Raw genomic sequence first — 22,241 nt, 5'->3', positions numbered from 1 at the left:
GTGCTTCACGGGGCAAATGAGAGCAAGAGTGCATGTTCTGAAAACTTTGATGTGTACTCACTCTGCTGGCCAAAAGCAAGGCAGGGCTTGTCACTTGATAAAGGTCATTTTTTTTTAACTTCTAATCACACTATAGAATTATTCACTCTAGTCTCCACAGTACTCAAGACAGGGACAAAAAGTTTATCTATGCTGTTGGGCAAAATGAGCCAATCCATGTCTACTCTCTGAGGTACTCAGGCCTTCATGAGGGCTAAAAATAATGCTCCCAGTCATCCCAGCCCCCTTCCCTGGTTTATCTATTCCCAGTTCTTTTTTTCAAAATGCTGCCAGGCGCAGTGGCTCATGCCTGTAATGCCACTTACAGGAGACAGAGATTGTAAGGATAACAGTTTAAGGAGAAAAAGTTAAGGAGACATTCTCTCCCCCCATCTCAAAAAACAAAAAAACAAAAAAAAAAAAGACAGTAGCTTATACCTGTAGTCCGAGCTGTTCAGGAGGCCAAGTGTGAAGCCAAAGCAAAATTGCAAGACCCTACACATTGAAAGTAGCTAAAAGCAAAGGGGAGAAGGCACTGGAGATGTGGCTCAAGTGCTGGATTATGCCAATAAACATCAGACCTGGAATTCAGACCCTAGTACCACTAAAGTAAAACAAAATAAGCTAGGGCATATTTCCACACCTCGTTTGCCCTGAGGATTGAGGACAGTGCTCATGTTAACAAAAGTATGATATGTGCAGGGGAAGACTCCAATGGTTTTACTCCTTTGAAGAACTTAAACGGAGGGGATGGGTGGGTTGGAAGAGTCTTGGAGAATGCTGAAAAGGGCAGCAATGATCAAGGTGCTCTGTGCTCACAAACTCACATGTTCAATTGATACTCCCTTGTACAACTATTTAAGGATTTTTTAAAATAACCTTTAGTAACTCTAGCTTCCCTGTAAGCAAATGACTTATTTCTGCTTTATAAGTGACTTCTTTGGTCCAAGTCAATCAAATAAAGGAAGGTCATATGCTACAACATGACTAATACTAAGTGAAATGAGCTAGTCGAAAGATACTTGCTATGATTTCATATACATGAGGTATATTAAGTAGTTGAATTTATAAAACCATATCAGATGGTAATTACCTGAAATGTGACCATGAAAGAGGGGCTGTTTTGTTTTGCAAAATAAATAAGTTCTGGAGATATGACTATGGAATTATAAAATTGATAAAGACAGTTAATTTTGCCAACCTGTGACCTTGCCTAACCTCCTGCATGGCACAGCCACTAGCTCAGTCACCTCTGGAGCACATTGAGTTGCAGCCCCTCAAGCCAACCTTTCTCTCACCTGTGTCTTCGGGAATCCAAGTAAAATAAACCTCCTGGCTTCAGACTCCAACCATGGCACAGAGCTGCTCTGGAGAGCCCTGGTGAGCTTCCTCAAGCATGTAAGAGAAGAAGAAGAGTGTTGACCCCTGTCACCAATTCAGCCAATCTGACACAGAAAAAGATTTCACTTCCTTCAGTGCCTTCTTGGGAAAGTATAAAACATAGGAAGAATGAGAAAGCCAATACAGCCATACCAGTTAGCCAAAATGAACCGTGGCTTCAGTGCAATATTTAAATTCTTCCACTGGGAAGTGAATGGGCAGAACCCAACTGTTAGGTTTAAATTAAGTTAGGCCAATAAGAGAACACCACGTGGTATCCAAGAAGGAAAGAAAAGTTTTATTCCAACTACTGATCTCAAGCTCGGTAGAAGAGGTGGGAGGTGTGGCCAGGTGTGGGGGTTGTGGCTACACTGACCAAGCCCGATCCCCCCATGGTCTGAGGGAGGAGATCCAGGATGAGACATCAGAGAAGGGGAGGCAAGGGCCTCCAGGTGTGCAGTTACCCAGGTAACTCCATGCCCAGAGCGCCAGAGAGGCCTTCCTGGGGCAGGCCTTGCATCACCACGGGCAGGTCAGCGACCAGGCTTATGCACTCAACTCCTTCTCCTTCTGCTAATTTCCCCAAGCGGATTCAAACTTAGAGTAAGTACACTCCAGTTTATTCTTAAGACCTCTTTATTTACAGGTACACGTCTTTAAAGGTCAAGGTAGTTATCTTTTAAATAATATGTCAATTATATAAAACAGCTAAAACCAAAGTAGAGACATATATACATTATAATACATTAAGCACTTTTAATATTGTTAATGGAGGTTTGTCATATTAACAGACTTACGATTTACAATGTTATTTTCTAGTTTGAAAATTCAACCTGTCAAAAGACATCATAATGTACATTTTTTACAAAACACAGCAGTATTAATAAAACCGCTTATGATTGTAATCTTCATTTTTGTCTATAATACACTGCACCCGTGTTACAAAGACAAACACAAAAAGGCATTGCACTAGATGGCTGAATACTGAATAAGTCAGTGTGTCAACACTTCAGGAAGAATGGCCTCCTCAGTATCCCTATCTGGCTCATTCACGCTCACTTTCTTTTTTTTTTTTTTTTTTTTTTTTTTTTTGCCAGTCCTGGGCTTGAGCTCAGGGCCTGAGCACTGTCCTTGGACTTTCTCAAGGCTAGAGCTCTACCACTTGAGCCTCAGCACCACTTCTGGCTTTTTTCTATGTATGTGGTACCGAGGAATCGAACCCGGGTCTTCATGCATGCTAGGCAAGCACTTTAACCACTAGGCCAAACTCCCGGCCTCACACTCACTTTCATTCTTCAAGCTCACCCTACTTTCTACAGGTAGATTATTTTCCTTGGCAGTCTGAAACAAGCCCCCTGCTACTGGGGAAAATTCCAAAATGCTGACTGCTACAAGGCTATTATTATTTCAAAAGTTGATGTGATATGACCAGCCCAACTATTTATAATACCCAATAAAAGCCAAAGCTAGGAAACCACTCCTGAATTGCAAGGGAAAATTTATAAACCTTCTGTAGGAAAGTTTGAACACCTATAAAGTTCTCAAGACTACAAAAATGGGTTTGAACAGCTTTTTCTACCCTTTTTCCTTAATCTCAAATAAGGTAAACCATTTCTGTATTTTAGTTAAGTTTTGATGGCATCAAAAAGTTTCACATTTATAAATAAAACTTTCATACAAAGCATGGTGGCATAGTTTTCTCATGCTACTATCAATTATTTTCAGAATTGATCTTGAAGGAAGGATTTCTAACTACAGATTTTTTTTCCTCATTCTTAACTTTTCAGCATTAATATTCTCTAGGCATTGAAAGGGAGCTCAAAAAAGGAAAATCATTGTTCAGTGCTTAAACTGAACAGCAGTTTTGAAGCATCTTATGTCTGTTATCATGGTCTAAACAAGCAATGGGGTGGGGGAGCCAAGCATATGTTGTGCCACTCAAAACACATAGTTGAACTGTGAGTTTTCCCTTCATAATACAGGCCCAGATGATAATTAAAGTAGAATGTTTAGCCATAGGCTGCAATATTCTACGTTGTTTTCCCAAGTCATGAGCAAGGAAAAGAAACTTGACATGCTACATAATCGTCAGGAGCTATTTCTATGAAACATTCTAGCTATGCACATGGTATTGGAATGAAAACAAAGACACAACCTGTTACAGATAGGGGAAGACATTTTCCAGATTCTACAGAGTAAGTAATCCCGCAAGTGTCCTGGCAGGGAAAAAAAGAACGAAGGCAAAACAGTGCTGGCATCTCCAGTCTGATATAAAAATCTTTTGTTTCTAGACACATGAAAAGCTAACCAAGTTCCATCCATCTTTTACCTCTGTACAATGAATTTACTTGTCACTGATATCAAAACTAAAATCATCCGTGTTTTATAGATCTTCAAAGGCACATATACAAGTTTAAAAACAGTGAGGGGCTTATTGTCAGATCTGTCATAAGCCCATGGTCAACTTGCTTCCAAATTCAAAATTAACCACATTTTTAATAAGCACTAAATACCAAACTACTGTCTTCATTCTCTCTAAAGCACACCTTTCAAAATGTTCTTACTTCACATGCTTTCATATAATCTCTAAGTGGATACATTCAGCTTTCTTTCCTTTTCGTTTTTTTCTTTGACTATTAATGTGCTCTTTTAGGAAGTCTAAAAATAGTGGAATCCTTAAACCTTTACAAATCTCCAAGTTATCCTTGCTAGAAAAAGAAACCAAGAAAAAAATATTGTGGCTTATAGTAGGTCCTCTAAGTTCAGTATTTCTGATCCCTTTTTTTAAAACAAACAAAATTGCTGGCTATTGCCAGACACTGGTGGTTCATGCCTGTAATCCTAAACTACTCAAGAGGCTAAGACTTGAGGATTGCAGTTCAAAACCAGCAGGGACTAGAAAGTCTATGAGACTATCCCCAATTAACCATCAAAAAGCAGGAAGTGGAGCTGTGGCTCAAGGGGCAGAGTGCTAGCCTTGGGCAGAAAGAGTTCAGGGATAGTGCCCAGGCTCAAAGTTCAAATTCCAGGACCAACACACACAGAAAGAGGGCAGGAAGGAAGAAAAGGAGAGGCGGGGGAGGAAAGGAGAGAGGGAGGAAACAAGCAAGCAGTTCCTAAGAATAACTATCTACTGGAATTTCTGAGTAGCAGAACCAGTGAATGTATAGAAAATTAAAAAGTAGTTAGGTCCACAGACAAGACTTTAACTTTAGACATCACTTAAATTGCTGGTTGTGTTGAAAGATACTTTACTATGGTAAAAGCAACTGTTTCCTTCTCACCCAATTTCCTGAATTGGGGCTAACTGATTTTTTTTGACATTTTAAAAAATCCTTTATTAACAATTCTTCCTTTAGGGATTCAGTAATTGTAATTTATCAACCCTAAAAACTAAGCACTTGCAAGTAAATGCAATTTAACATATTACACAAAATAAGCTTTTAACAACAAGCTTTTAAGAATTATTCCAAAATAAAGAGGATGTAAACTTTACTCTCATCACCTACTAAGAAGATGGAATTTTAATACACCACATACACTTGAAGCTGAGAAATTCAGAACATGGCAGGATTCTCAATTTAAGCCGAATTCCTCAATAAAAACCAAGGCTATCCTGCTTAGCTGCCCATTAACAAATGAAACAGTTATTTTTTAACGTTTTTAGAACTCCTAATAATATATAATATTAAATTATTTCATATGAAACACAACAAATTCAATAGTGCTGCAAATAATTTCTAGGGAAAGAATGTGTGAAATATGAGAATTACGAGGACAGTCACAACCTATTTAAGATAGTGTCTGCTTCTTCAGACAATTCCATTAGCAAATTACAAGAACTCAGTTTTTCATTCTATCTACTTGTCTCTAATCTTTGCCATTTGAAATGGATCTGGATTTAGTTTAAGTGGGAATATGGCATACAACTTCCAAATCGACAGACAGTTTAATTCAAAGGTGTCAAAAAACAAAGTACACATTAATGGGAGTTTTTCCCTTCTATTATAAACATTCTAAAGACTCATGAAACTGAAGGGTCTTTGTATCCAAAGGTGAATGTAATGGAGAAACAAAGCACATCACAAGTTTGGTCTCTGGCTCCTGTCGCCTTTCCTTCACAGTCATCTTTTAAATGAGGTGCTGGATTTTAGCAATTCAGATCCAGCCCTGTCCAGTGGTCTGGTACCATGAGAAAATATTTGTCCATTGCTTCACAAAACCTAGTCCTGTACAGCTCTGGAGAGACTACGGTGGGCATTTTACCTAAGATTATGAAAGACAAAGGAGAAAGACAAAGTTACACACTTATATAACTGATTGGGCAAATGCCAATCACCTATGCTTTTTACAGAAATATGCCATACACCACAGCATTCTGTGAAAGAAGATGGGGCTATGTGCTGTGCTACCTGCCACCAGGTAGGCTCCTTCCTTAGGTCAGTTTCCTTTTTAAGAGATAAACTCTCACCTAGAGGCATCTAAATGCACAAATGAGGCTAACATCAATTTAAGAACTTAAAGATAACTAGTGTTAATCAAAAACGAACTCTTATTCAAAGCCTCTGGCTAAAACCAAAAACAAAACCCCTTGCATTTTAACACAAATTTCAACCCAGTATTTTCCCACTTACATAATCCCTGTTATTATCTACTTATATTGGAAATGATAAATTACCACATAATTTTTTTTTTTTTTTTTGGTCTGTTGTGGGCCTTGAACTCTGTCTGGGCCTGGGCGTTGTCCTTGAGCTCTTCAGCTCGAGGCCAGTACTCTACAGTTTGAGCCACAGTGCCACTTTCGGTTTTCTGGCAGTTTAATTGGAGATAAGAGTCTCATGGACTTTCATGCCTGGGCTGGCTTTGAAATGCAATCCTAAAATCTCAGCCTCCTGAGTAGCTAGGATTACAAGCATGAGCCACTGGCACCCAGCTAAATACACATTCTTTTTTTTTTTTTTTGCCAGTCCTGGGCTTGAGCTCAGGGCCTGAGCACTGTCCTTGGACTTTCTCAAGGCTAGAGCTCTACCACTTGAGCCTCAGCACCATTTCTGGCTTTTTTCTATGTATGTGGTAGCCAGGAATCGAACCCGGGTCTTCATGCATGCTAGGCAAGCACGCTACCACTAGGCCAAACTCCCTGCCCTAAATACACAATTTTTAATTAAAAAAAGAATTAGCAACAGCTTTTTAAGTAATAACTGATAAAGAAAACACAGGAGCAGATTAAAGAGTAAAGAAGACAAAAGTTTGCTCACCTTGTCCACCTAAAATTCCTGTTGATTTCACAACCATCTCAAGCTTTTTATCCCATGTAAATGTTCTAATATAATCTAAGAGTAGAAAGAGATAGGTAAAATGAGCAACAGGTTTTGTGAATAAACATAAATAACCACAGCTGTGACTATTATTACTACTTCTATGAGAATGAACTTTATTAAGTGCTGACACTATGCCTAGTACTGTTCTGTTTTCCCCACATCAATTTGTTTAATCCTCACAATAATGAACCAGGACCTCCTTTAAAAATACGTATATTAATTTTCTAAATATTCATATTAAATACCTTCATATTTAATGTAGATAGTAAAAATGGAAATAAAGAAACTGGACAGCATGGGCTAGGGTGAAAAATCATTATTTTTGAAATCTAAAATTAAAGTTTGTGCAAATATTCAGTAAGCTACAACTATACTGGGTCCAGATTCAAAAAATACCTATGATTTTTATTCCACCTTCAACAGTTTGTTGTGTATGAATAATGTATTTCTATTGACTTACCTATAATCCCAACTACCAGCTCATTGCTTGTATCATCTCGCCCAACCAGCAGAGAATAATCTATAATGAGGTGAGTAGAAAGGAAATGAGAGTCGCTGTGGATAGAAGTTCTCAGCACAGCTTTGGAATGAGAACGTATATACAGAGGGTTGTCCCGAACCATCTTCAGGAGATTTTCATCCAGCAGGACCACATCACAACTCTCTTTCCCAGTGTCCGTTTTTACATTTCGATTCCTAAGTGAACCCTTCAAATCAAAAACCTAGCAGAAAGAAAATTGTCACTTTATGTGCAGTGTTGCAATGCTTAACTAATGCAATTAAACTAAAAAGGCAGAAACACTACTTGTAGTCACTACATATATATATATATACATACTTTTAAATTTCTTTACAAAATTTAATAGTAACTTTTATAATTTGTCATTAAATTCACAGTAATATTTAATTACATGATACATAAAAAACGGAGTGATATATAACTGTGTCATATGAAATTACCAGGTACTGAATTACTTAAACAGGTTGGAAATAATCTGCTACATTTAAGATATATGACAAGTAACTCCAAAAAAAAAATAATACCTGATCATAAAGCAGTAAAAAGCAAGAGACACAAATAATCTCAGAAAATTTTCACATCAAAACCTCTGTACAATTACTTATGGCAAAGTAGAAGGAACAGCATGAGTTTAGGAATATTCAAGTGACAGGAAAAAGAAGATACTCAAAGGTGAAAGTCTAAACAATGTTCTGTAGACCAGTGCTGCTTGACTGTTTCTGGCTAATAATGACACTGAGGAGCAAGGATGTAAATCAACTAGGTCATAAAATACTCTTCTTATACAAAAATACACAAAATGAAGAAAGCAATAACTGGGTTATAGTCAGAAACGAGCTCCCTATTTTTACCCTGGAGACAGCGTGAGGACAGCACTCTATAAAGAGCACTGCTGTAGCTCTAGACAAACCCGAAATCTAAAAGCAGCAAAGTGACTTTGATAAAACACCTAATTTCTCTAAGAGTCTTTAAAACTGACATGGCAAACGTAGATCTCTTTCTTATTCTAGCAATTATGTGACCTGTTTTGGAACAGGTCACAGATAACCATTTTTCTTTAGACTTTCTTCCCATTTTAAAAGTTCTATTGTGCCTATTAACCAAAATTAAATATTTACTATTAAATAGGGTCATAGTTGAATTCATTATATTTACCAACCAGAAATACAAAGTGCTTCACGTGGTATAGTATCTTACCTGGGCCATCTTTCTTCCATAGAAAAGATTTTCCATAACAAGAAGGTCTAACTTCTTCTCAGTATTGTTCTGGGAGTTCTTATAACCAATTCTGTAAACTCCAAGAATTTTGGCCAGAGCAGTAGGCCTCTATTCAAAAACACAAAAAACAAAGATGAAAGCAAACACTTAAGCCATAAAGGATTACTTGTAATTGAATACCAATGTCTGCATTATTCATGTAATAATATCCAAACATAACTTTCTACTCATATAACCAAGAGGACTCTGACAGAAATCTCACCCTCAGATCTCAGAAGAGGGCATACCAGCAATGTCAATAAAAATACTAGATCTTTAAATTCTCCAGAGGATAATCCTTCATGGTTATTTAAATTCAAAACCTTTACTATGGCATGTAATTTCCCCAAATAAACATGCAATAAAACATAACTTAAAAAGTAAACAAATCTATTAACTTCATGGGGTTGTGGGTTCAGTGCTCAATGACGAGGAACCAAAGCTAAGCCATTGGCTAATTGCATCTAGTTTTAATATTTCATATACACACCAATTAAAAGAAACTTGCTTGAAGTCATCTGATTCTTCAGTGGCAAGGACAAAAGAAATACAGTTTGAAATCTCTGTAGTTTATTTTATACCTCAATAACATAGCAGAGATGTAGGTATGCTCTGCTCCTGTCTTAGGAAAACTTCCACAATGACTAACCTTCAAGATGTGAAAAACCAAGTAAAACTTTTAGTATACACCAAGAGTTAGAATTTCTACCTTTTGTTGCACGGCATTTGTAATATAATTGAAGTAGTGTGGTGCAAAGTCGAGGAAAGACTGGACTTCCAGACGAGGCATTTGCTTCAAAATGAATCTATCATCTAGAAGGCAGAAATTTCATATATATTCTCAGACATAATAAATAATCACAGAGATCCCAAATTATCTGCTTGAATTTGTTTTTAAGGAGTATTTTCTGCTGTCACAATTAAATTTTTTATATGAACTTAATTTTCTTTTGAAAGGCTGGGACTCTTTAGCTTCTACTTTGCTTCTTGTTTTTTTTTGTTTTTGTTTTTTGCCAGTCCTGGGCTTGAGCTCAAGGGCCTGAGCACTGTCCTTGGACTTTCTCAAGGCTAGAGCTCTACCACTTGAGCCTCAGCACCACTTCCGGCATTTTTCTATATGTGGTACCGAAGAATTGAACCCGGGTCTTCATGCATGCTAGGCAAGCACTTTAACCACTAGGCCAAACTCCCGGCCCTTGCTTCTTGTTTTTTTTTTGTTTTTGTTTTTTTGCCAGTCCTGGGCCTTCATCTCAGGGCCTGAGCACTATCCTTGGGCTTTCTCAAGGCTAGAGCTCTACCACTTGAGCCACAGTACCACTTCTGGCTTTTTTCTATGTATGTGGTACCAAGGAATCGAACCTGGGTCTTCCTGAATGCTAGGCCAACCACCACCAGACTCCCAGCTCCTAGCTTCTACTATTCATAGTACCACATTCCATTTCATTGCTAGATGATTTACGTTTTAGCACTATCAAGAAAAATTTCATAAAGTTCCTTGCTAACAACTCACTAAATCAGATTTATTAAAGTTCTTATCAGGTATCAAATTTCTTATATTTTCTTAAATAATTTTTGCTTTCAGGGGGCAGAAAAAAAAATAGAATGTAATATTCTGTAAATGTTTCTATACTGCTACCTTTCTCTAATCAGTTCATTTGAGTTTTTTAGGAGTTCTACTTCCATTTACATTTGAAGAACTCGGACGTAGAAAGGTATTCAATAATGATTAATGTTTGAGTCTCATTACAAAATTATATGTTCATTCTTTTAAACAATTAGTAGTAGATCTCACAAACAGAAATACAGCAAGAAAACACTGCAAACAGTCAATACTGTGCTTTATCCGTTCTAATGATTCAAAAATTATCTCAAGGAAGAAAAATGGACAATACTAACCAGTAGGTGATTTTAAAAGACTGACCTTCCGTTGCATAGAAGGCAGCTCCAGACTTGCCTCCTCGGGCCTGCCAGGGGGATGAGTGGGAAAGGGAACGAATGAAGTCTTCCTCACTGCTGCCCAGAATCACTTCACGCATCTTGTGGAACTCTCCCGCATAGTACAGCCGGCAGTAAAACTTGGCATTAGCATCAGAAAATTCTATACAGAAAAGTTTTTCTTTTTAAACTTTGTTTCAATAAACCCAGCACTAAATGCCACCATTTTTCTGTAACAACATCTTTTAGGTGAAATCCAAGTCCCTATATAGCACAATTTAGATGAAGTGAGCTTCAGAGTGATTAGAGAACATTATCTGCTCACTCGTATATATTTTCAGAGTAATCAAAAAACTCAGTTCTGAATTTCACACTGGCTATTACACTTTATCATGGTATTTCACGGCAATTCTTCATAAGCATCTCAATGCTTGTCAATCTTAGTGGCACTCAATTACCAAGAAAGAAATACCTAAATATTAAAACTTATAGAATTTTTAAAGGATGAAATTTATAAATTTAATGGTACATATTCTGAAAAAAATACTACATATTCTGAATTAAATGACAGATTAAATAAACTTTCTTTCAACACAGACTTAATAAGCATATTAATATTCTACGTTGAAAAAAAATTCAAGGGCAGGTTTGGCCTAGTGGTACAGTGCTTGACTAGCATGCACAAAGATCTGGGTTCGATTCCTCAGTATCACATATATAGAAAAGCCAGAACTGGTGCTATGGCTCAAGTTGTAGAGCACTATCCTCGAGGAAAGCCCAAGGATAGTGTTCAGGCCCTGAGTTCAGTCCCCAGGACTGGCAAAAAAAAAAAAATCAACATAATGATACGTGTCTATAATCCCACCACTTGAGACAGTACCATGAGTTCTAGGCCAACTAGGCAACAAAGTAAGACCATGTCTTACACTAGTGAACAAACCAAACATGGAGGGAATAGAGTAGGATATTTATCTTGTACAGAGCTAGAAGTCTCACATACCAGAATTTGCCAAGTTACTATCCCTTTCCCTACACAATGTATTATTGCATACTTACGAAGTTCTACATGAGGATTTGTGAGTTGTTTCTTTTGTGTATCTCCTCCATCTAGTTCATCTAAAGATTTAATATCAGTAGCAAAAGCAGAACATTAGATTAACTTGTCTTTCTTTTCCCTAGATAAACAAAAATAGCAAATCAACTACAAAAATATTTGAGTTAGTCCAGGCACCAATAGCTCATGCCTGTAATCCTAGGTACTAAACAGGCTCAAGTGTAAAGATCAAGGTTCAAAGCTAGCCCTGACAGAAAACTCTGAGAGACCATATGCAATTAATCAGCAAAAAGTAGGTCTGATGTCATCTATGAACAAACAAATATAGTACCCTAAGTTCTAAAAAAAGTGAGTTATTATCATAAAAGCACTAAATAAAGTTATAGATGATTATAATTAAAATGTATATGTATACATTTTTTAAAAAGTGAATTTGGGTTGAATAATTTTTTCTGACATTCAAGTGATTCCTATAGTAACAATACCTTAACCTAGTGCTTACCTAAGAACTTCCTAGCTTTATATATTTTTGGCAGTGCTGGAGCTTGAACTCAGCTTGGGATTGCTTGCTGGTACTCTACCACCTGAGCCACACCTCCACCTTTCTTTTTACTTGTTATTTTGGAGATGGAACCTCTAAGACTTTTCTGCCCAAGCTGAGTTTGAACCACAATTCTTTGAATCTCAGTTTCCTAGGCAGCTAGGAATATAAGTACAACTCACCAGGGCCTAGCTCCATGGCTTCTTTTTATCTATTTATGATCAGGTTTTCCCAGATGTATAGAACTATCTAGTTTAACCCACAAGAAATAAATGAAACTAGAAATTAAAATCTAGAATAAGTATATTTGGTCTATTTAACATACCTTGGGGCTCAAGGCCTTGATTTTCCATCCCCTCCTTGCCCATCTGCCCAACCTGGTAGTAAGCACTATCTGCTCCACGTAGGGTCTCCCTCTTCTGTGATGACAGATCAGGGCTTTTCCCCGCTGTCCCTCTGAAGAAAGACAACATTCCAGAAGACTTTTTTGCTAAAAATAAGAAGAAATGTAACAATTTTAAGTATAGGTCACTGTAATGAAAGAATAAAAAATTTCAACTTATTCTTTTGTTACCACCATAAAGAACCTAGTAAATTGGAGTTACAGAAATCTTCTCATTTGCACAGATTATCCCACATGCTATTACAGCTTTTGTTTTTAAGTAGTTAAATGCTCTTATTATCAGAAATAGAATAATACTCAGCTAGCTGAATGTCACAATGTAAGAACTGTCCCAGAAGGCCCTTCAAAAATATTTTTCAAAAGCAGCCATATCATGAGCAACAAGAGTAAATTATTTGAATTTTTATAATATTTAATATAGTTAAATACAAAGCTATTGGGGGGGAGTGGGGAGTCATAGGGCTTGAATTCTGGCCTAGGTGTTATCCCTGAGCTCTTCAGCTCAAGGCTACCACCCGACCCTTGAGCCACAGCCCCACTTCCCATTTTCTAGGGATGAATTGGAGATAAGAGTCTCTGGGCTTTGTATTGCCCTGTGCTGGCTTTGAACCTTGATCCTCAGATCTCAGCCTCCTGAGTAGCTAGGATTACAGGCGTGAGCCACCACACCCTGCCACAAAGCCATTTTATAAGCTAAATTATTCATAAGTAAAGTTAGCATTAGTCATAAATTAAAGTTAACATCATTTTATCTTGTATTCCTGTATTTTTACACAGGAAAACATTTTGTTTATAACGTCTTTCAAAAATGAACACTAAAGATTTCGAAAAAACCATATTTAAGTGGAGTAACCCAAAGAAACACAGGCTCCATGGTTTCCCTCATTTGTAATAATTACTACTTGTCTAGGATAGTTCTAGCAGAGCATCACTACAGCTCAATAGCTATGTACATATGACCATATAAAATGATGCTAATCCAAATGAACTCTGAGATATGGAAACAAGAGGACTTTTGTTGTTTTCAATGGACTGTGTGAAGTTATTTCTTTTTCCTTTCACTTTTTTTCCTGTAATTTATCTCCTGTTGTTACTGTTTTTGATTTTGGTACCCTATGTCTTATATATATGTTTATCTGATTTGTGGAAGGGTAGGGGAGTCACAAAATGGTGAGACAAAAGACAAAGGGTAAATCAATGCAACAGTGATCAATACTCACAAAATACTATGTTGGAAATTAACTTTACAACTTGGGGGTAAGAGGAGTCAAGAGGAGGGAAAGAAAGTGAGAGAAAACAATAGACAGGGTAACTCTTTTCAACATGAAATGAACTCATTACTTTACTTATGTACCTGTAACCCCTTTGTACAGATCTTTACAATAATTTTTTTTTAAAGAAGAGGAAAAAAAAGAAAATGCTGGGCACCAGTGGCTTAGGCCTTAAATCCTGACTGCACAGGAGGCTGAGATCTGAGGATCACGTTTTAAAGCTAACCTGGGCAGAAAGTCCCCAAGAGACTTTGTTCCAATTAACCACTGAAAAATAGGAAGTGGCACTGTGGTTCAAGTGGTAAAGGTTCAGCCTTGAGCACAAAAGGTTCAGGGACAGTGCCCAGACCCTGAGTTCAAACCCCAGAATTGACAAGAAGAAAAAGAAAGGGGTTGGGGGAAGGAAGACTATAGACTATAGGATGTCCAAGAATTTACTAAAGCTTGTTATTTAGTTTTATTTTCTTATTCTTTCAAAGTGAATAGGTATATATTTTTAATGTTTTGATTATTCTTAAGTAATGTATAAAGTGGTTAACATTAGCAATTTATGAATACAGTGCATCTTGATTAATATTCTTACTCATTCCTCTCACACCACTCCTTCCCTCAATTGCCTTAATTTTAGTTTATGTATTGAATTTTTTTGCCATTTAGTTTTATTTCTAGTTTTAGTTTCGATCATGTTATTAATGTTCATTCTAATAATATAAATTCATCATTTATTATTGTTATTGTTGTGTTGTTAATCACAGAAAATATAGCTCTAAATTGCCATTCTAATGTGGATTCTTGCAAGGAAAAAAAGTTTTTCTGTAGGAGGAGCTATGTGTCAAGACTAAAGAAACAGATGACAGTTTGTAAGAGACTGCCCGGCAGCTGCTACGTGGGTGATCACTTCTGACAACTACATTGAAGGAGACAAAGATAACATACTCTCATTATACAAGACTACAGGTGCACCTTGTACTCCTCTCCTCCGCTCTCTGCCTCAAATGTAAATAGATTATTTTTATCTACGAGGAAAACTTAAGATGATCAAAGAAAAACTATCCATCCATGTATTGTTATAAGAACATTGGGGGCCGGGAGTTTGGCCTAGTGGTAGAGTGCTTGCCTAGTATGCATGAAGAACCGGGTTCGATTCCTCAGTACCACATATATAGAAAAAAGCCAGAAGTGGTGCTGAGGCTCAAGTGGTAGAGCTCTAGCCTTGAGAAAGTCCAAGGACAGTGCTCAGGCCCTGAGCTCAAGCCCAGGACTGGCAAAAAAAAAAAAAAAAAGAATACTGGGCAGTTTAACACATGTCAGCAACTCCCTACCTCCATGAATGGTTATTTTAGAAAAGCAATCACTTGCCTAGTGCAGTGACTCACACCTGTATAATCGTAGCACTCAGGAGGCTAAGATCTGAGGATTACAGTTCAAAGCCAGCCCAAGCACTAAAGTCTTATTCCAATTAACCACTAGAAAACTGAAAGCGGTATTGTGGCTCAAAAGGTAGGGAGGTAGCCTTGAGCTGAAGAGCTCAGGGACAGAGGCCAGAGTACAGCAGTACAAGCCCCATGACAAAGAAAGAAAGGAGGGGAGGAGAGAGAAGGGGAGAAGAGTGGAGGGGAGGGAAGGAGAGAGAGAGAGACAGAGACAGACAGACAGACTTCTAATGATGGTGGGGAAAAATGATAATATGCTTTTGAACATTTTCCCATGTATAGCATTTTACCTTTCTTATGGCCAGGAGACATTTCAAGAGTTTCTCTTCCATGTTAAAACCCACATATATCTAAATTATGAACCAGACTTCTTACATTATGAATGGGGTTGAACTGTCCGTTATCTGTAGTAACTAGAGTAGTCAAATGCATTGCTGACAAATAGGTAAGAATACTCAAGTTGAAGCTCCACTTCCATGACTACTGTCTAGTGTTAAGCAAGCTAATTTACTTTCTCTCCTTTCCTTTTTGTTGTCAGTCATGGGGCTTGAACTCGGTTTGGGCATTGTCCCTGAGCTCTTCAGCTCAAGGCTAGCACTCCACCACTTGAGCCACAACAGCACTCCCAGTTTTCTGGTGGTTAATTCAATATAAGAGCCTCAGGGACTTTCATGCCCTGGCTAGCTTTGAACTGTGATCCTTAGATCTCAGCCTCCCCAGTAGCTAGGATTACAGACATGAGCCACCAGTACCCTGCCTTTGTTTTTTCTTTTTTAATGTTTTTTATTTTTATTGTAAAGCTTATACACTAAGGGGATACAGTTACATAGCTCAGGTAATGAGCACATTTCTTTTCAAATAGTATCACCTTTTCCCTTGTTTTCTCCCACTTTTTTCGCTTTTGATCCCTCTCCCCAACAAGTTATATAGTTCATGTTCAGCACAGTGTCTACTGAGCATCACGGCTGAATTGGTTTACCCTTTGTCCCACCATTTCTGTGCTCCCTCTTCTCCTCCCCCAAACAAACAAACATATATAAGACAAAAAGTACAGAAATCAAAAACAGAGACAAAGGGGCAAAAACAAAAAACAAAACAAGAAATAGACACAAGTAACATAGAAAAAAAAACAGATATCTATTTCTTGGAGTTCATTTCAAACATTTTATATGAGCATATATACATAGGTATTGAGCCTCTCTTAAGAATATTCTCTACCACTTGAGGACATAGCTACTAAACTAATCAGGAAGCCTACAGAGTGGGAGAAGATCTTCACCAACCAAACAACGGACAAAGGCCTCATATCTAAAATATATCAACAACTCAAAAAATTGAATCACTCCATTAACCTCCAAAGTAACAACCATCCCATTAAAAAATGGGACAAAGACTTAAAGAGAGTCTTCTCTGAAGAAGAAACAAAAATGGCCTATAGACACATGAAGAAATGCTCAACATCTCTGGTCATAAAAGAAATGCAAATCAAAACAACTCTAAGATTCCACCTCACTCCAGCTAGAATGGCCAGGATCAGGAAAACGAATGACAACAGATGCTGGAGGGGATGTGGCCAGGAGGGATCACTACTACACTGTTGGTGGGAGTGCAAACTCGTCCAACCACTATGGAAAGCAGTGTGGCAGTGCCTCAAAAGGCTAAACATAGAACTCCCCTATGACCCAGCAATTCCACTACTTGGCATTTACCCAACCACCCAGAAACAAGGACATACTAAACCCACTAGCACAACAATGTTCATTGCAGCACTATTCACCATAGCAAAGATATGGAACCAACCTAGATGTCCCTCAGTTGATGAGTGGATCAACAAGTTGTGGTATTTGTACACAATGGAATTCTATGCTGCTGTCAGAAAGAATGACATCGCCCCATTTGTTAGGAAATGGAAAGACTTAGAAAAAATCCTATTAAGTGAAGTAAGCCAGACTCAAAGGAACTTAGGCTCAATGGTTTCCGTCATTCATCATAATCAGTAGAAACCTTGGGCTCTACTAGCAGAGATTTGCAATAGAGCAAAATCTTGATACATAAGGACATATAATGTGAAGCTAATTGAAAGGACCTCCAGGATAGTGAAACAAAAACCATATAATGAATGATTGTTGTCCTTAATGTACTATGTTGTCTCTCATCTCCTTTGCTGTCCCTTGGTTATCTCATATTGGTATAGTATCTCACTTTGTTATCTGATATATTGAATTTATTTGTATTTGGATATTTGAAATTTGATAGGGAAGGGGGAAAAACCAAGATGGGTGGGGGGTGTGGGGGGGGAGGGAAACGGGTACCAAGACATGTGAAAGGGTATCAATGTATGTGAATTAATGCACCTTCTATCTGGCAAATATCATGTAACCCTTTTACTAATTACAATAAAAAAAATAAATAAATTGTAAAAAAAAAAGAGTATTCTCCTTTGGGCTCAGGGTGTGAATGTTTATAGAGTCCTGTTTAATTTGTCATATCCAAGTGTAATTTTTTTGTCTTTTACCATCCATTGTGTTCATTTGTAGACTTAAAGGCACATTCTAATTACTACAAATGAAGGAAACCTATGCAACCTCTGCTTCTTTTGGGTCTGGCTTCATTTAATATAATTTTTTCCAAGTCTTTCCAATTCTTGATGAATTGGCACTATCATTCTTTCTCATGGAAGCATAAAATTCCATTGTTTATAAATACAACATTTGGGGGCCGGGAGTTTGGCCTAGTGGTTAAAGTGCTTGCCTAGCATGCATGAAGACCCAGGTTCGATTCCTCGTTACCACATACATAGAAAAAAGCCGGAAGTGGTGCTGAGGCTCAAGTGGTAGAGCTCTAGCCTTGAGAAAATCCAAGGACAGTGCTCAGGCCCTGAGCTCATGCCCAGGACTGGCAAAAAAAAAAAAAAAAAAAACTGTTATGGGCCAGGAGTTTGGCCTAGTGGTAGAGTGCTTGCCTAGCATGCATGAAGACCCGGGTTCGATTCCTCAGTACCCCACATACATAGCAAAAAGGTAGAGTGCTAGCCTTGAGAAAGTCCAAGGACAGTGCTCAAGCCCTGAGCTCAAGCCCAGGGCTGGCAAAAAAAAAAAAATAATAATAATAAATAAATAAATACAACATTTGCTCGTGGGCTGGGAGTTTGACCTAGGGGTAGAGTGCTTGCCTAGCATGTACAAAGACCCAGGTTCGATTCCTCAGTACCACATACATAGAAAAAAAAAGCAAGGCCGGGAGTTTGGCCTAGTGGTTAAAGTGCCTGCCTAGCATGCACGAAGACCTGGGTTCGATTCCTTGGTACCACATACATAGAAAAAAGCCGGAAGTGGTGCTGTGGCTCAAGTGGTAGAGCTCTAGCCTTGAGAAAGTCCATGGTACTGTGGCTCAAGTGGAAGAGCTCTTGCCTTGAGAAAAACCCAAGAACAGTGCTCAGGACCTGAGCTCAAGGCCCAGGACCGGCACAAACAAAAGAACAAAACCCTTGGGGCCAGGAGTTTGGCCTAGTGGTAGAGTGCTTGCCTCGCATGCACGAAGACCAGGGTTTGATTCCTCAGTTCCATGTACATACGAAAAAGCCAGAAGTGGTGCTGAGGCTCAAGTGGTAGAGTTTTAGCCTTGAGAAAGTCCAAGGACAGTGCTCAGGCCCTGAGCTCGAGCCCAGGACTGGCAATCAATCAATCAATAAATACCACATTTTCTTGAGTCACTGAAGGGCATCTGGGCTGATGCCATATCTTGGCTATAGTAAATAATGCTGCAATGAACATGGTTGTGCTAGTGTCCCTGGTTTGTGGTCAACTGGATAAATGCCAAGCAGTAGGTCTGATGGGTCATAGGGAAGCTCAAGTTTAGTCTTTTGAGGAATCACCACACTACTTTCCACAGTGGTTGAACAAATTTACATTCCTGCAAAGAGTAGTGTTCCCTTTTGGCTACATCCTTTCCAGCATCTGTTATTAGTTTTCTTGATAATGGCCATTCTAACTGGGGTGAGATGGAATGTCACTGTTGCTTTAATTTGCATTTCTTTTATGTTTAAAGTTGTTGGACATTTCTTCATGTGTTTATTGGCCATTCTTGCTTCTTCTGAAAATTTCTCTATAAGTCTTGAGCCTATTTATTAGTTGGGTTGTTTGTTGTTTCTTTGAAGATTTTTTTTTGGAGGGGGTGGTAATTTTTTCAGCTCTTTGAGTATATTTTAGATATGAGACCCTTCTCTGATAGTAAAACTCTTCTTCCATTTTGTGGGCTTTCTATTTATCTTGCTAGCTATGTCCTTTGCATGCAGAAATTCTTCAGTTTGATGCAGTGCCACTTATCTAGTTTTCCTTTGATTTGTTGTAACGCAACAAATTGAAGTTAATATAAATGGAGATATGCTAAATAATCCTTATAGTGGAAAATAAAAGAGGTAATACGTGACTATTTATTTTTATATTTTTAATTTTTTTGCCAGTCCTGGGGCTTGAACTCGGGGCCTGAGCACTGTCCTTGGGCTTTCTCAAGACTACAGCTCTACACCACTTGAGCCACAGCACCACTTCTGGCTTTTTTCTATATATGTGATACAGAGGAATAGATCCTACACAAGCACTCTACCATTAGGTCAAATTCACAGCCCCAACAACTTTTTTGATAGTGCCAATAACACTGTAAAATTAAATGCATGTTGCAATTAGATTTCATATGTTGAGACAGGATCAGATTATAGATTAGATGTTATAACACTCTAGAGTTCTCAGAAAACAGATCCTTCTTGTTTGATTTTCCTTTTTTCACCTACTAAGCAGCTTCTAGGAATTTCAAATTCAATAATTTGAAACTACATTTGAGGTAACAAAGATGAAAATTAAAATATGTATAAAAATATTCAAATTTATTTTAATTCATATAGAAAACAAGAAATCATCTTGTGTGATTGATGTTCTTAATGTACTATGTTATTTCTCTTCTCTTTTGTTGCCCTTTGGCTACTCTTGTACTGTTACTGTATCTGACTTTGTTACCCTGTATATATACTATATATATATTTATTTGTTTACTTGAAATAGGAAAGGGAAGGGAGAAAACAAGACGATTGGGAGGGAGTAGGGGGAGGGACATGAGGACAAAAACATGATAAGGGATATCAATATGTGAAAAGTAATGCACTTACTACCTGGCGAATGTAACTGTAACCCCTCTATACATTACCCCAATAATAAAAAATAAAATAAAATAAAAAATTCATATAGTTCGAAAATCAGAATTCTTGCCAGATAACATTCATAATAATAAATAAAACAATCATAAAGTACTTCTACATTTTAAACTTACTTGGTTGTGGTTCTATTTCTGCTGTACGGTTTGTCTGTCCTCCACTATTTTCAGGTAATCTAATAGGACTGCTACTTTTTGGTCTGCTATCTAAAACACTAAAATGAAAAGCAAAGAGAAGATTAGTAGTCTTAAACAGATAGTAAACAGCAAATATACTAACCACACTAATCTATTTCTCAGCTAACCCCACCCACAATTTAAATTCTGATTTATAACTTAGATAAATATAGGCTATAAAATGGAAGAAAAAAATAAAAATAAAATGGAAGAAAAAGTTTTACAGTATTTACTGGAAAGTAGAATAATTATAAAAATGAATTCAAAATGTACAAAAGCATCTTGATAATATCCCCCCACTACTATTTAAGTATAGAACTATAAGTACCTACAAGTCAATTATGAAAGTATCAGTTTTTATTTTCTCTAAGTTACCAATCTATTTCAGTAATGAGCCTAAACAACTTCACTGTAAAACACTGAATACTAAAAGAACTCATCTGAGTGCTTTTAAACTATTAGGATCTTTAGTTACTACAGAACATTAACAGACACCTAAAATTATAAAGCCAAGGAACAGTATATTAATTGCATAATTTGCTACTTTTAAATAAAAATAGTAATTTATTGTCTTATTTTCAAAAGTGCTATAAATTTAAACCTACATTATGTTATGTCAATTGGCAGAAAAGTAAGAGAGTAAAAACTAAAGTAAGAGACTAACATAAGAGAATTTTGTTATGCTTATATTTTGTTGTCTTGATTACTAGCTGAAATAAATGCCGTTATTGGAATCATATTGATCACATGCTATAACAAACAAAAGCACAAGCACTTAAAAATGATGACACAGCTAAATTAAAATAGACTTCAGTCAGTCATGAATCACCTATTTGCTGGAAGTCCTTCTTCAACACTGTTCCACAGAGTTGCTTTAGACAATTCCTCTAAGGCATTTCGGTATTCTTTACAACTTTGGGTAGAAAAAGATTGAAAAGGGTTAAATACTAACCTCCTTACTAAAAATATATCACAAGCTTAATTGCTAAGAATAACTATGTCACAGTACTGTAAAATATATGTATTTACTTCATTGTCATAAAAATACATATCACAAGCTTTAGAATAAGTTGTCACTATAAAAACATTAAATATTGGGGCCGGGAGTTTGGCTTAGTGGTAGAGTGCTTGCCTAGCATGCACGAAGACCCGGGTTCGATTCCTCGGTACCACATACATAGAAAAAAAACCAGAAGTGATGCTGAGGCTCAAGTAGTAGAGCTCTAGCCTTGAGAAAATCCAAGGACCTGAGCTCAAGCCCAGGACTGGCCAAAAAAAAAAAAAAAAACATTAAATACATCCTTAAACAAATACATCTAAGTTAACTAACAAAAGTGATCAAGTATAAGACCTATGAAGAAAGCCAATGTCTTCACAACAGACTCAAACATAAAGCACACAAAAACAGACTGATAAAATAGGATGGATAACTTTAATAAGGAGCAAAAATGCCAAGTTACAAGCCTTAGGGAAATAGCATACTGTACAGCAGTTCAAGGCCCCAAGTTGGAGCCTCAGAGAAAGAAAGAAAAAAAAAATCTAGCTATTAATATTAAAGTAAATAACTGCAGGCTTCGGGGACTGAACAGGTAAGTTAAAAATATGAATATTTACCTTTACCACAATAGAAAGTAAAGAATTTAAGAGTGCTTTTCTACTTAACAGTGTTAAACTTTAAGAGAAAAATTGTTTTTAATGTTCTATG

General features: G+C 37.3%; 1 protein-coding gene across 1 annotated transcript in view; it reads right to left on the bottom strand.

The window, feature by feature from the left end:
• Window positions 1–4,811: 4,811 nt before the first annotated feature.
• Pikfyve (phosphoinositide kinase, FYVE-type zinc finger containing) overlaps window positions 4,812–22,241 on the bottom strand; it is an 83,683-nt gene continuing 66,253 nt past the window's right edge. The window contains exons 34-43 of the mRNA XM_090354704.1: window positions 21,366–21,449; window positions 20,477–20,574; window positions 12,373–12,537; window positions 11,509–11,568; window positions 10,439–10,615; window positions 9,227–9,330; window positions 8,458–8,586; window positions 7,201–7,462; window positions 6,678–6,752; window positions 4,812–5,685 (exon numbers count right to left, since the gene is read on the bottom strand). Coding sequence (XP_090210830.1) covers window positions 5,570–5,685; window positions 6,678–6,752; window positions 7,201–7,462; window positions 8,458–8,586; window positions 9,227–9,330; window positions 10,439–10,615; window positions 11,509–11,568; window positions 12,373–12,537; window positions 20,477–20,574; window positions 21,366–21,449 — 1,270 coding nt within the window. The 3' untranslated portion in view covers window positions 4,812–5,569. The remainder of the gene's footprint in view (window positions 5,686–6,677; window positions 6,753–7,200; window positions 7,463–8,457; window positions 8,587–9,226; window positions 9,331–10,438; window positions 10,616–11,508; window positions 11,569–12,372; window positions 12,538–20,476; window positions 20,575–21,365; window positions 21,450–22,241) is intronic.

The sequence above is a fragment of the Megascapheus bottae genome, chromosome 21 (genome assembly GCF_031878675.1).
Source record: "Megascapheus bottae isolate mThoBot1 chromosome 21, mThoBot2.hap1, whole genome shotgun sequence".
Classification (NCBI taxonomy): Eukaryota; Metazoa; Chordata; class Mammalia; order Rodentia; family Geomyidae; genus Megascapheus; species Megascapheus bottae.
This window is presented reverse-complemented; position numbering and strand designations above follow the sequence as displayed.